This window comes from Chinchilla lanigera, unplaced genomic scaffold (genome assembly GCF_000276665.1).
Source record: "Chinchilla lanigera isolate Chin_1 unplaced genomic scaffold, ChiLan1.0 scaffold00123, whole genome shotgun sequence".
Taxonomy (NCBI): Eukaryota; Metazoa; Chordata; class Mammalia; order Rodentia; family Chinchillidae; genus Chinchilla; species Chinchilla lanigera.
The window spans coordinates 3,220,651-3,231,825 of NW_004955524.1; the positions used below are offsets into that span (position 1 = coordinate 3,220,651).

An 11,175-nucleotide genomic window follows, 5' to 3' on the forward strand; every position below is an offset into this window, starting at 1 on the left:
CCCCTGTGCCGCGGGTTGTGCACACTTGCGCGTGGATCTAGGTCTGTCCGCGTGATGTGGTCGGGGTCAGTGCCCAGGTGTGCGCCAGCCGCATCGTGTGCAGGGAAGCGCGTGGACGTGCCTGTGTGTGCGCAGAGCCCCGTGTCCGGGTGGGTGACAAAGACGCGCAGGCCTGCGTGGGTGCAGGGAGCCGGGCGCCGGGTGGGTCTGCACGTTCCCATGCGCAGGTTAAGGTGTGGACAGGGGTGGCGCCTCCCCCTTTGTGGCCTTGGGGGCTTGCACACTCGCGTCTGCAGGGCGTGTGCGGGTGCGAGGTGCACGTGAGTGGTGCATGCCCCGCCTCTGTCACGTGGTGCTGCGCAGCGGCCTCAATGGAGGTCTCAGCCCAGGGGCTTGAGGCAGGCTGGCTGCAGCCTCGGGAGTGCCCTGTCCCCAGCGCCAGGAACAGTTAATGGGGGTGGCTAGTCCCAGTCCCACGCCCCCATGCCCTGGTACAGGGTTTAGGGTCACAGCCTCACCTGGGGTACAGGGGTGTCGCTACTCACATCTCCTTGAACCCTTGTTTAGAAACCTTTCAAGGTCACAGCGAGACTGCTGGGGACCCCATGAATATTGGGGCTCCCTACGGGCTCAGGGGAAGCTGCACCCCGCAGCCTTCTCCAGCCTGGCAGGGGGAACTCGGGGAGCCCCTCACACCGTCCCCTCGCATCCGCAGATGGCGTCTGCCACAGACTCTCGCTATGGGCAGAAGGAGTCCTCGGACCAGAACTTTGACTACATGTTCAAGATCCTGATCATCGGCAACAGCAGCGTGGGGAAGACGTCCTTCCTCTTCCGCTACGCGGACGACTCCTTCACGCCCGCCTTCGTCAGCACCGTGGGCATCGACTTCAAGGTCAAGACCATCTACCGCAACGACAAGAGGATCAAGCTGCAGATCTGGGTGGGTGGGGGCCTCACCCCGAAAAGCAGTCTGGCTCGCCCCCTTTGCTTTGCGTTCATTCCCACCCTGGCCTGGACCGGGTGTGCCATAGCACCTGATCCCAGCTCACACCTTCAACATCCTCAGCCTTGCCTGGCATGAGGGTCAGCTGGGTCTCCTCCCCTGGTACGGTGCCCCGCAGAGGGCTGAGGGTAGCCCCCACAGGACGGTCCCTCCATAGTGCGTAGAATGCCTCACCTACCCTTCAGGTGTTTGATTTTTGTTTTGATACAAGGCCTCAATAAGTCACCAACTTTCCCTGGCGGGGTTTGAACTTGTGATCCTCCTGCCTCAGCCTCCCCAGTGCACCACCATGCCTGGCTCTTCCGGTCTTACACCTGCTCCCCATCTCCTTTTCCTCCTTCCCTCTTTTTTCTCGCCCTTGCTGTGCCCCATCAGGCTGCACTTGTGTGGCTGTTACTGTCCCAGGAGGGCAGAGATTGACGTCCCCTGGTTAACACTGCGCCCCCTGTACCCACATGGGGCCCAGCACAATTGTGTTTGTTGAGTGACTGAGGGCGTGTGGAGGCAAGTCGACTCCGCAGAGTGCTCCAGGGAACCTGCCTGCGGTCCCTGTCTCTGTCCCAGCCGGGCTGCACAGGCTCAGCCACACTGTGCCCTGGGTCCTGAGCCCCAGTTCCTTCCCTGCAGGACACAGCAGGGCAGGAGCGCTACCGTACCATCACCACCGCCTACTACCGCGGCGCCATGGGCTTCATCCTCATGTACGACATTACCAACGAGGAGTCCTTCAACGCCGTGCAGGACTGGTGAGGCCTTGGCCGGCTCGGCCCGGCTCAGGGAGGAGGGTCCAGAGGGAAGAGCTGTGAACATGGAGGGGAACTGGAAATCTTGAGGGGGAGGACAGAAGCCATGGGACCTGCCAGGCCCTATGGGTCTGATGTGCAAGTCGGGAATCTCTGCCCGTGGGAGGCTGAGGCAGGAGGATCTCTGTGGGTCTGAGGGCAGCCTAGGCGACATAATGAGTTCAAGGCCAGTCTGAGCTATATAGTGAGACCCTGTCTCAGACATAAATTAAATGGAGCTGGGGGTGTGGCTCGGTGGTCAGAGCCTGAGTCCTCAGGCCAGGGCTGGTTGTCTGCCTGTGTAAACACCATGGCTGACTCCTGCAGGTCTACTCAGATCAAGACCTACTCATGGGACAACGCCCAGGTGCTGCTGGTGGGCAACAAGTGTGACATGGAAGACGAGCGGGTGGTGTCCTCAGAGCGTGGCCGGCAGCTGGCTGACCACCTCGGTGAGTGCCACGCAGGCCACCAAGGGGGAGAGATGCACCTAAGGTGTACAGTGAGCCAGGACAGGGCACAGATCTGAATCCCAGAAGTTTACACTTTCTGCAAATGGGCAGGTCCAGGAGCTGTGGAGATGGGTTTTAATGGATATATAGGAGTTCACTGTAGAGAAAGTGATTCTTCCTGATGACCTCACTGTCTGGCTTCATGTTGGGAGGTGCTAGGCACCTGAAAGGAGTGTCTTGCTTTGTGACTGAAAGGCATGACTTGGACGGGGGTAGTCCACGGCAGAACAAGGCTGTGGTGTAGGTAGGTTACAGAGCAAACAAAGGCCAGAGAGAGGGAGAGAGGTCCTCTGTGCCACACTCTACATGGCTGGAAGAGGGGGCCCCATTGGGGGAAATGTCAGTCACAGGCCTTGATCAGAACTGGGGCAGGGGCTGGGTGTGGTGGCCCACGTCTGTAATCCCTGCACTTGGGAGGCTGAGGCAGGAGGATCGTTGCAAGCTGAGACCAGCCTGAGCTACAAAGTGAGCTCAAGGCCAGCCTGAACTGCATAGCCAGACCCTGTCTCAAAAAGACCAAAAAAGGGGCTGGGGATTTAGCTCAGCGGCACAGTACCTGCTTGGCAAGGGCAAGGTCGTGAGTTCGATTCCTGGTACAGGAAGAAAAAAAAAAAACACCCCAAAAAGACCAAAAAAAACCTGGGGCAGGGACTGTGAGCGCAGCAGGAGCTGTGGCGAGTGTGGGGTGCGGGTACCCCGACTGCCAGGACTCTGGGCCAGGCCGAGGGTGCCGGCGGGCCAGGAGGGCAGCAGACTCATGCATGCCATGTGGCGTCCCGCTCTGCCTACCCTAGGGTTTGAGTTCTTTGAGGCGAGCGCCAAGGACAACATCAACGTGAAGCAGACCTTCGAGCGCCTGGTGGACGTCATCTGCGAGAAGATGTCCGAGTCCTTGGACACGGCCGACCCCGCGGTCACGGGCGCCAAGCAGGGCCCGCAGCTCAGCGACCAGCAGGCGCCGCCGCACCAGGACTGCGCCTGCTGAGGGCCCCGCCCCCCCTCCAGGGGCGGCCGCCCCCCCAGCTGCCCCGCCCCTATTTATTATCGTAGCTATTTATTTATTTATTGACGATGCCCTGCCCTGCTCCTCCGGCTCCCGTCTCCCCGTTGGTTTTTCTAATCCCCCATCACAGTCGCTGGATGTGAAGAGGGGGCCAGGTGACACCTGGAGCAGGCTAAAAGGTGACAGGAGGTGGCTGCCTGCCTGCCCTGGGCTCTGGGGGTCCAGGCCACGCTCTGGGGACCCTGTGGACCAGGGGGTCAGCGTCTGGCAAGGCTGCGGCTCCATGCTCCCACAGTCCCAGCTTCCTGGGTGGGTGGGGTGCCACGGGCCCCCCAGACCTGTTCTGACGTCATGTGTCAAATGTGCCCCCAGACCCCTAGGAAATGTCTCGACACCACTCACTCCAATAAAGCGAATGGACCACGCGGTGTCCCTGTGCGTGGCCGCCCTGGGGCACCGGGAGCCCGGGATCGCAATTTAATGGGGTTCTCAGTGCGAGCCGGAGACCGCAGGCCGCTCTGGCGGGGTGCCCTGGGATGGCCGCCTGCTCATGGCAGGAGCCAGGCCGCGGCAGGGATGCGGGCCTGGGGCTCCGGGCTGGCTGGGCTGTGTGGCGAGCTCGAGCTGATCAGCCGGGGAGCGGAGGCCCGTCTGGGGCGCAGGATCCGAAGCTGGAGGAATCCGTCCTCTTCTGGCGGAAGTGGGTCGCTCCGAGGCGGCCCGCCCTGTCCGGCATCCAGTCCTGGGCACGGCGGCTCAATCCCCAGCCTGGGGCGCCAGGGCCCCCGGGATCTGTCACACAGAGGCTCAGTCACTGCCGGGTGCCCCCTCCACGCCCTGCCAGTCCCTGCACTCGAGTCGCACAGGGACACGTGGTCACAGTGGCACCGGGTCCGGCACCAGACCGCCCACTGTGGGTACGACGGCCATGGCACAGGTCACCCTCTCCTGCTGCAGCTGCAGTGCCTTGTGGGGCCGACACAAGTGCCCCCCAGCAGTCCCCCGGGCGCCTGGGCCACCCATGCCCACCGAGCTCACCCGATACTTCAGGTAGGACAGGTACGTGTCCCAGCCCAGCGTCAGGCTGTTCACGTAGGTGACCCGGAACTGGGGGGGCACGAAGAGAAAGTTCACCAGCTGCGCCGCCGGCCACACGCACCAGTCAGCCTGCTCTGGGAGGTGGGCTGGATAGGGGCTAGGGGCGGGGCCTGTCGACAAGGGGCGGGGCATTGGGGCGGGGGCAGGGCTTTGGGAGGTGGGCTAGATAGGGGCGAGGGGCGGGGCCTGGGCCGGCGAGGGGCGGGGCCTGCGCGGGCCCCTCCCACCTTGTAGAATTCCCAGAACTTTTCTTGCAGCTCCTGGCAGCTCTGGCTCAGCGTCTGGCCCTCCAGACAGCCCAAGCCTGGGAAGGAAAGCGAAGGTCAGGCCGCCGGCTCTTGCGATGGCGGGATGACGGGCAGGCGTGATGGGCGGGACAGGGGGCAGTGACACACGCACACGCACGCACGCGGAGAGCAGCCGGGGTGGGAAGCCCGTCTCCCAAGGCCCCTTCCCGACGGGGAAGCCGAGCTCGCAGGCCGGGCGCGGGCTGGGGTCCCTGCGTTGTCCGCTCCGCAGAGCGCGTCCCACCCACCCGGCGTCGCGCGCCCTGTCGGCCCGGGCCCGTCGGGTCAGCACTGCCGCCGCCTCGCCGCCCCCGGGGTCCGCTCCCGTCCGTACCCAGGAAGTACCAGGCGCCCAGCAGCGGGGAGGCCACCAGCTGGTCCACGAGCACCTTCCTGACGACGTTCGGGAGGCCGCGCAGGCCGGCGGCGGGGAGGACGCGGTCCAGCCACAGGTACCAGTAGTGCAGGAACGGGCCCATGCTGCAGCCCACGGCGAGCATGCGGGCTGCGGGCGGCAGCGTCAGGCACAACACCGCCCGCGCCCTCCCGGGACGCGATGCCCCAGCCCCGCGCTAGGCACGGCTGCGCCGGGGCTCGGAGGGCAAGACCCGGGGCGCAGGGGGCGGAGGGGGGCCGAGGCCAGGGGTCGGGGCCACGCCCGCCCGTCCGGCCTGGGGGCCCCGGATCTGCGCGGAGGGCGGAGGGCGGAGCAGTAGCCCGGGCCTCACCTGAGCGCCGCGGGCTGAACGTCTGACCGGGCCGCGCACGGATCTCCCAGGCCTGGCGCGCGCCGTCCCCGGCCGCCATGAGCACGCCGCAGCCCAGCGTGTTGGTGACGAGCAGCGCGCGGCCCTGGAACAGCGGCTGCCCCGCCGCCCAGACACCGCGCACCCACCGCCAGGAACCCGGCGCCATCGCCGCCCGGACCGGAACCGGCGCGCGGCTGCGCTTCGCCCCGCCCCAGTTGCCTTGGCCAATCGTGAGTCCCTACCGCGCTCCTAGTGCCCACCCACGCCGGAGGTCACCGATCCACTCTCTTCGCGCTCCGCGTGCCCGCCCCAAATGGCACTAACCAATCGCTGATCGTCTCGGGCCACACTTATCCTTCCCCGAGAAGTATTGGCCAATAAAAAGTAGTCGTGCTTTTCCAAGGTCGGTAGATCGCGAACGCGAATGTGCACCGCCTCCCCAGCTGATGGACCAATCGCAGACAAGCGTCATGCAGCCAAGTGGTGACGTTGCACCTTTGTTTCCCTGCTCATTTATACACTGGCAGAAGAACGCCTGTAGCTACATCCCTACTTAAAGTAACAGCCAACCGCAGACCGGGACTGCGCTAGCAAATCAGGGGCTGTAGCCCCGCCTCCTAAATCGAAGATGGCCAATCTGAGACAGGTACCACGCTTTCGGGTCTAGTTGCCATGCAGATTTCAGTTTCTCCTGGAGTTACTCGATGGTCGGTCTTGTGACCTGCGCAGGTGGCAAAAGTCTATCCTGAGCCTTCCGCCAGTGGGAGGAGAGGGAGCTGAATCTCTTGAATAATAATAAGAAGAAGGAGAAGAATAGTAAAAACAGCCGGATGTTGTGCACGCCTGTAAACCCAACACTAAGGAGGCTGAGACAAGAGGATCTCCCTGAGTTTGAGGCCAGCCTGGGCTACATAGAGCGTTCAAGACAGCCTCAGCTACATAGTGAGACATCCTTTCTTTCTTTCTTTCTTTTTTTTCCAGTGCCGGGAATCGAACTCACGACGTCGTGCTTGCCAGGCAGGCGCGGTGCAGCTGAGCTAAATCCCCAGCCCCGTGAGACCTTGTTTCAAAAACCAAATAAAAATAAAATGAAACGACCGGAAGAGGTGCTACAGGTTCGGAATCTGAGCTTCTCTGGACGCTGAGGCAGGAGGATAGCAAATTCAAGATTACTCTGGGCAGTTGAGCTAAACCCCGTTTCCAAATAAATCCTGAAAAGGCCCTGGAGGTGTAGCTCATCCGGAAAATGCTTGCCAACGTTCTCGAGATGCTGGGTTCCCTCCCCAGCACCACAAAGAGGAATAAGGAATAAAAATCAAAACATTGGAGACACTTTGGCAGCTTGTGTCCTGCAATAATTGATGTCTCAGCAACTTAGCGCGGCTGCGCAAGCCAGGGATCCTCTTTTTGACCCTCTGTGTACTTGTGGGAAACCATGTGTTTCAGTGGAAATCTATATCTGTTCTCTACGCTTCACGGTACTGTCGGCAGGCCTGATCCTGTTGCCCTCTGGTTTTGCATGGCCCCTCAGCTAAAATGTTTCTCACACAGTATGTCGCAAGGAAAAAGCAGACACTCTACATCCACACTAAGTGCATTCATTTTTTTTTTTTTTTTTTTGGTTTTTCTCTGGTACCGGGAACCGAACTCACGACCTTGCGCTTGCCAGGCAGGAGCTTTGCCGCTGAGCTAAGTCCCCAGCCCCTCTCGTTCATTATTTTGGAGACAGGGTCTTACTGTGTTGCCCAGGCTGGTGTCAAACTCTTGGCCTCAGGGCATCCTCTTGCTGTGGCTTTCCGGGTGTGCTGGGGTTACAGGCGTGTGCCACGGAGCCTGGCTTCACAATAAAGGTGTGTCTGTTTTAGTTTGGGGTTTTTGAGATAGGGTCTGTCTGATCCAGGCTGGCCTCAACCTCCTGTAGATCCTCCTGCGTCCTCCTGCCTCAGCCTCCTGGGTGCGCGGATTGCACCCCCACTCCTGGCATAGATGCTCAATTCATCTTCCAGTTGTCTGCTAGCCAGCAACCAGTAATCCATTTATAGATTACCACATGACCCCACGAGAGAGCCAAACTGCCAGTGTCCCGTCCAGGATGGCAGTGGAACAAAGCACAGAATTAAAGAAAGCAGAAGTAGCTCGAGAAACGGCAGGTCCACTCAGGCTGCGCTGGGCGGGTCGGCAGCCCGGGCCTGGGTCGAGGGACGACACGCTCAGGCCGGGCGGCGGAGGCCGAGGCCCAGAAAGGTCGGGAGGCCAGGCGAGCGGGGTGCTGAGCAGCGGGCGGGAGAGTCAGCGCGGCCTCAGCGCTGCCGTCTCCTCTGACATGGACTTTGCCCAGGCCAGGAGCCCGGCGGCCAGGCGAGCACTTTCCTGCTGAACGCTTTTCCTTTGAAGCCCGCCCTTTCCAGACCGCAGCGCCGATGATCCGCTGGGAACCGGAGCCGCACACCTCGACAGACAGTCGGCGAGCCCTCTCATTTCCAAGAAAGCGCCGCGGACTTCCCCCTTTGCTGCGAGCTCCGTGGGTGCAGGAGGAAGGGTTTCTTGGGCAAACTGGGTCTGTGTCTGAGTCACTGCAGCTGCAGCTGCTGCGTGAGGGGCCTCTGCTGATGAAGGTCTCGGATCCCTCAGATAAGCCACAACTTCAGGTTTTTTGTGTGCTTTTTTTTAATTTTAAAATTTTCCCTTTGCCATTTTGGAATTTTTCCTCCAAGATGCAGTACAATCTGGCCCCTGGAATACCAGGGCAAGGTACCCCGTGCACCAGGGGCAGATGCTAGTGGCCTGGGGGATAAAGGGGTCCTCTCATCTCAGCACTGAGGAGGCTGAGGCAGGAGGCTGGTCAAGTTTGAGTCTGAAGACCATCTGGAATACACAGTGAGACCCTGTCTCAAAAAACAACACAAAGAAAAGAACAAAAACAAAACCCAGAAAGAATGAATCACAACAGCCAAAATGGTTTATTATTTATCAAATGAATTTTGATTTAGCACCACTGTCATCGAGGCAAGATTCTTGAACACAGGAGGGGATTTTGGGTATGGGCTCTGTGGGATGTGTAGGAGTTCTTCATGAGGGGGTGTTTCTGCTGAGCTTGGAGATGGAAAGGAGGGAAGGGGGCAGTGGGGCTCTTGTTCTTTCTCCGTGGGCTCCCGCAGGCTCCTGGCCCTCATCTGGAGCAGACTTCCCTGTGGGTGCTGCCCAAGGAGGAGCAGATGTCCGGCTTGTCCTGGCCCTGGAGAGAGGAGGGTGCCTTGGAGCGCAAGCATCCCCACAGGACCACCCCACCTCTGCCCCCAGCTGCAGGGCCGCCCCAGGCTCCGTGCCCAGCTTACCTGGTACAGCTGGCAGACCAGACTCAGGAGCTGGCTCGGGTCTTCCAAAGGTTTCTGCATGAAATAAGAGAAGGCCCCGCATCTCCGTTTGCCCCTTCCTGCGCGGTGTGGGGGTGGAGCCCAGGCGCCTTTGCTCAGCAAGCTTGGCGCTGAGCCGCATGCCCGGTTTTGGAAACAGTCTCCTTAAATCACCAAGTCGTCCGTGCTGGGCACCAACTGGAGATGCTCCTGCCTCAGCCTGCTGGAGCGCTGGGACGCCAGGCGCGCACCTCCCCGGTCCTTACCCCGTTGACGAGGACCCAGGGCACGTATTTGTGCGGCGGCTGCAGGGCGTCCGTGAGCTGCGCGTTGCGGTGCAGGAGCTGCGTCCCGCGCTCCCCGGAGGCGCACGCCATGATGCTGTCCGCCGTCACGTTCGGCCCGTACAGCTGCAGACACTGGGAAACACACGGCCTTGCCTCACCTTCCTCCCCGTTATCTCTGCAACTGTCCCCAGCTTCCTCACCGCCGGTGGGGGGCGGTTGGCCCCACCGCCCAGCAGCAGCTCGCGAAAACAGGAGGCGCCCGATCCGCGCTGCCGAGCTCAGCTCTGTACCTTCTCTCCCCCATGGCACCTCCCTACCCTCTGAGCTGCCGTGCATTCTGTTCCCTCTGCCAGGAACACCCTTCCTCCTCTCCACACCCGGAGCCCCACGGTGGCCCTGCCAAGCTGGGAGTATCTGGGGCAAGGGCCCTTGGGTGGCCTGGATGTTTGATGAGTGAATAAATGAGCAGGGCAGGTGAATCAGCCCTTGGGCAGCTATTTTCCACGGTATCCTGTCACATGCATATTCTTGCACGCCCCCCACCCGCAAACAAAGCTAGAGATTGCTCCTCCAGGAGGTCTTCCCGAGACCTCTATCCCCTGCTTTAGAGATGGAAGTTTTGTGATGAAGCCTGTGCTGAGATCTTCCCGCCTCAGCCTCCCTCATGCTGGGAATGCTGAGCTTCACCGGCCCTTCTGTCCCCTCTCTGGAGTAAGGACGGGGCCTCTCACCGGTGTCAGGTTCTTCTCCATGTCATCCATCTCCTCCAGGCAGACGACCGTCAGGAAGCCAGCGTTTTGCTCCAGCTGGTCCAGCACGCAGGCCTGGGTGGGGGACAGGGTGAGACCGAGCGCAGACCCGCGCGGCCCCCAGGCGCCCGCAGCACTCACCTCCACCTTGTTGAGCATGCACTCCCGCTCGCCGTGCTGGCACTTGAACACCCATGTCCCGTTGACACTCTGCTCCTGCGGGACACCGAGCCGGTGAGCGCGTGACAGCGCCCCCCCCCCCCCCCCGCCCCAGCCTGTTTCCCCGGCATGCGCACCACGGCGTTCCCGTAGGGCACCAGCGTGACGTTGAGGATCTCCAGCACCAGCAGCCAGGTAGGAAAGAGATCGCGCACCAGGAATATGCGGCAGCCCGTGCACAGCGCCTCGTAGTACAAGGTGACGTCGACCCGGGCCGCGGGAGTCAACCTTGGGGTCCCCCTCAGACACAGGTCGTGCGCCTGGGGAGGGCACACTCTGTCATCCTCCTAGTCCGGGCTGCACCCCGCAGGCCTTTGAGCCTGCCAGGTGCAGGCCTATGCTCTACACCTTCTCCTTTTGCATTTTTAATTTTTTGTGTGTGTGATGGGGGAGGGGGGTTTACACTGTGTAGCACAGACTGGCTTTGAATTCACTATGTAGCTTAGTGATCCTCCTGCCTCAGCCTCCGGAGCGCTGGGATCACAGGTGTCCGCCACCAAGCCCACCTAGCTTTCTTTTTTTTTTTTTTTTTTTTTTTTTTGGTTTTTCTCCGGTACCGGGAACCGAACTCACGACCTTGCGCTTGCCAGGCAGGCGCCACCTAGCTTTCTTTTGTGTTTTTGAGGCAAGGTCTCGCTGTATAGCCCAGGCTGGCCTCAAACTTGTCGAGATCCTCCTACCTCAGCCTCCTGAGTGCTGGGATGACAGGCATGTGCCACCATGCCCACCAAAACGCAGCTTTTGACTGTGTCCTGAAGTGATCTCAATTTGGCTGCAAAAACGGACTTGACAGCCTCCTAAACAACGGGCGCTTAATGCGCACCCACCATGGAAAACCCCGGGCGCAGGGGCGTCCCGCCAGAAGGGCTCAAGCCTGCGCATTCCACTCAACCTGTGGGGCTGCGCATACCGCAGGCGCCTAATGCATGCGCGGCATGTCCCCTCAGCCTCGGCCCGGCTCCCACGCGCCCCATGACTCTTCCCCCGGGCACACACTTCCGGCTGCCCCCGCGCCTGCTGTCCCCGCCGGCACGCGGGCGGGCGGCCCTAGCCCTATCCCCACCCCACGGGGGGACAGGCACACCGCAGGCGCTCGGGAGCCCCGGGCGGGCGGTGGCACCGGCGGGGCG

General features: G+C 61.4%; 3 protein-coding genes across 3 annotated transcripts in view; 1 reads left to right on the forward strand and 2 right to left on the reverse strand.

The window, feature by feature from the left end:
• The window catches only part of Rab3a (RAB3A, member RAS oncogene family), a 4,269-nt gene extending 543 nt beyond the window's left edge, over positions 1-3,726 (forward strand). The window contains exons 2-5 of the mRNA XM_005409562.2: positions 716-943; positions 1,634-1,752; positions 2,116-2,240; positions 3,095-3,726. Of these exons, the coding sequence (XP_005409619.1) occupies positions 716-943; positions 1,634-1,752; positions 2,116-2,240; positions 3,095-3,285 (663 nt within the window). The 3' untranslated portion in view covers positions 3,286-3,726. The remainder of the gene's footprint in view (positions 1-715; positions 944-1,633; positions 1,753-2,115; positions 2,241-3,094) is intronic.
• Positions 3,706-5,723, reverse strand: Mpv17l2 (MPV17 mitochondrial membrane protein-like 2). The gene is made up of 5 exons (XM_005409561.2): positions 5,417-5,723; positions 5,023-5,193; positions 4,629-4,705; positions 4,342-4,470; positions 3,706-4,095 (listed from the first exon to the last, which is right to left on the reverse strand). The coding sequence occupies exons 1-5, from the start codon at positions 5,601-5,603 to the stop codon at positions 4,060-4,062; spliced, it is 600 nt and encodes a 199-aa protein (XP_005409618.1). The 5' UTR covers positions 5,604-5,723; the 3' UTR covers positions 3,706-4,059.
• A 2,650-nt stretch (positions 5,724-8,373) lies between these two features.
• Ifi30 (interferon, gamma-inducible protein 30) lies at positions 8,374-10,305 on the reverse strand (the record flags this gene model as incomplete). The annotated part of the gene is given in 6 exon segments (XM_013507264.1): positions 8,374-8,672; positions 8,773-8,826; positions 9,057-9,209; positions 9,809-9,901; positions 9,968-10,042; positions 10,123-10,305. Coding segments are annotated over 6 exon segments (624 nt in total), but the record flags the coding sequence as incomplete, so codon positions are not given.
• Positions 10,306-11,175: the final 870 nt, after the last annotated feature.

What these genes read in the sequence shown, in the direction of transcription:
- Mpv17l2 (XM_005409561.2), bottom strand. Translation starts at nt 5,603, where the DNA reads ATGGCGCCGGGTTCCTGGCGGTGGGTGCGCGGTGTCTGGGCGGCGGGG. An exon ending in AGTTCTGGGAATTCTACAAG is followed by an intron (nt 4,471 to 4,628) that starts GTGGGAGGGGCC and finishes CTCCCAGAGCAG; the next exon opens with GCTGACTGGTGCGTGTGGCC. An exon ending in TGTCCTACCTGAAGTATCGG is followed by an intron (nt 4,096 to 4,341) that starts GTGAGCTCGGTG and finishes TCTGTGTGACAG; the next exon opens with ATCCCGGGGGCCCTGGCGCC.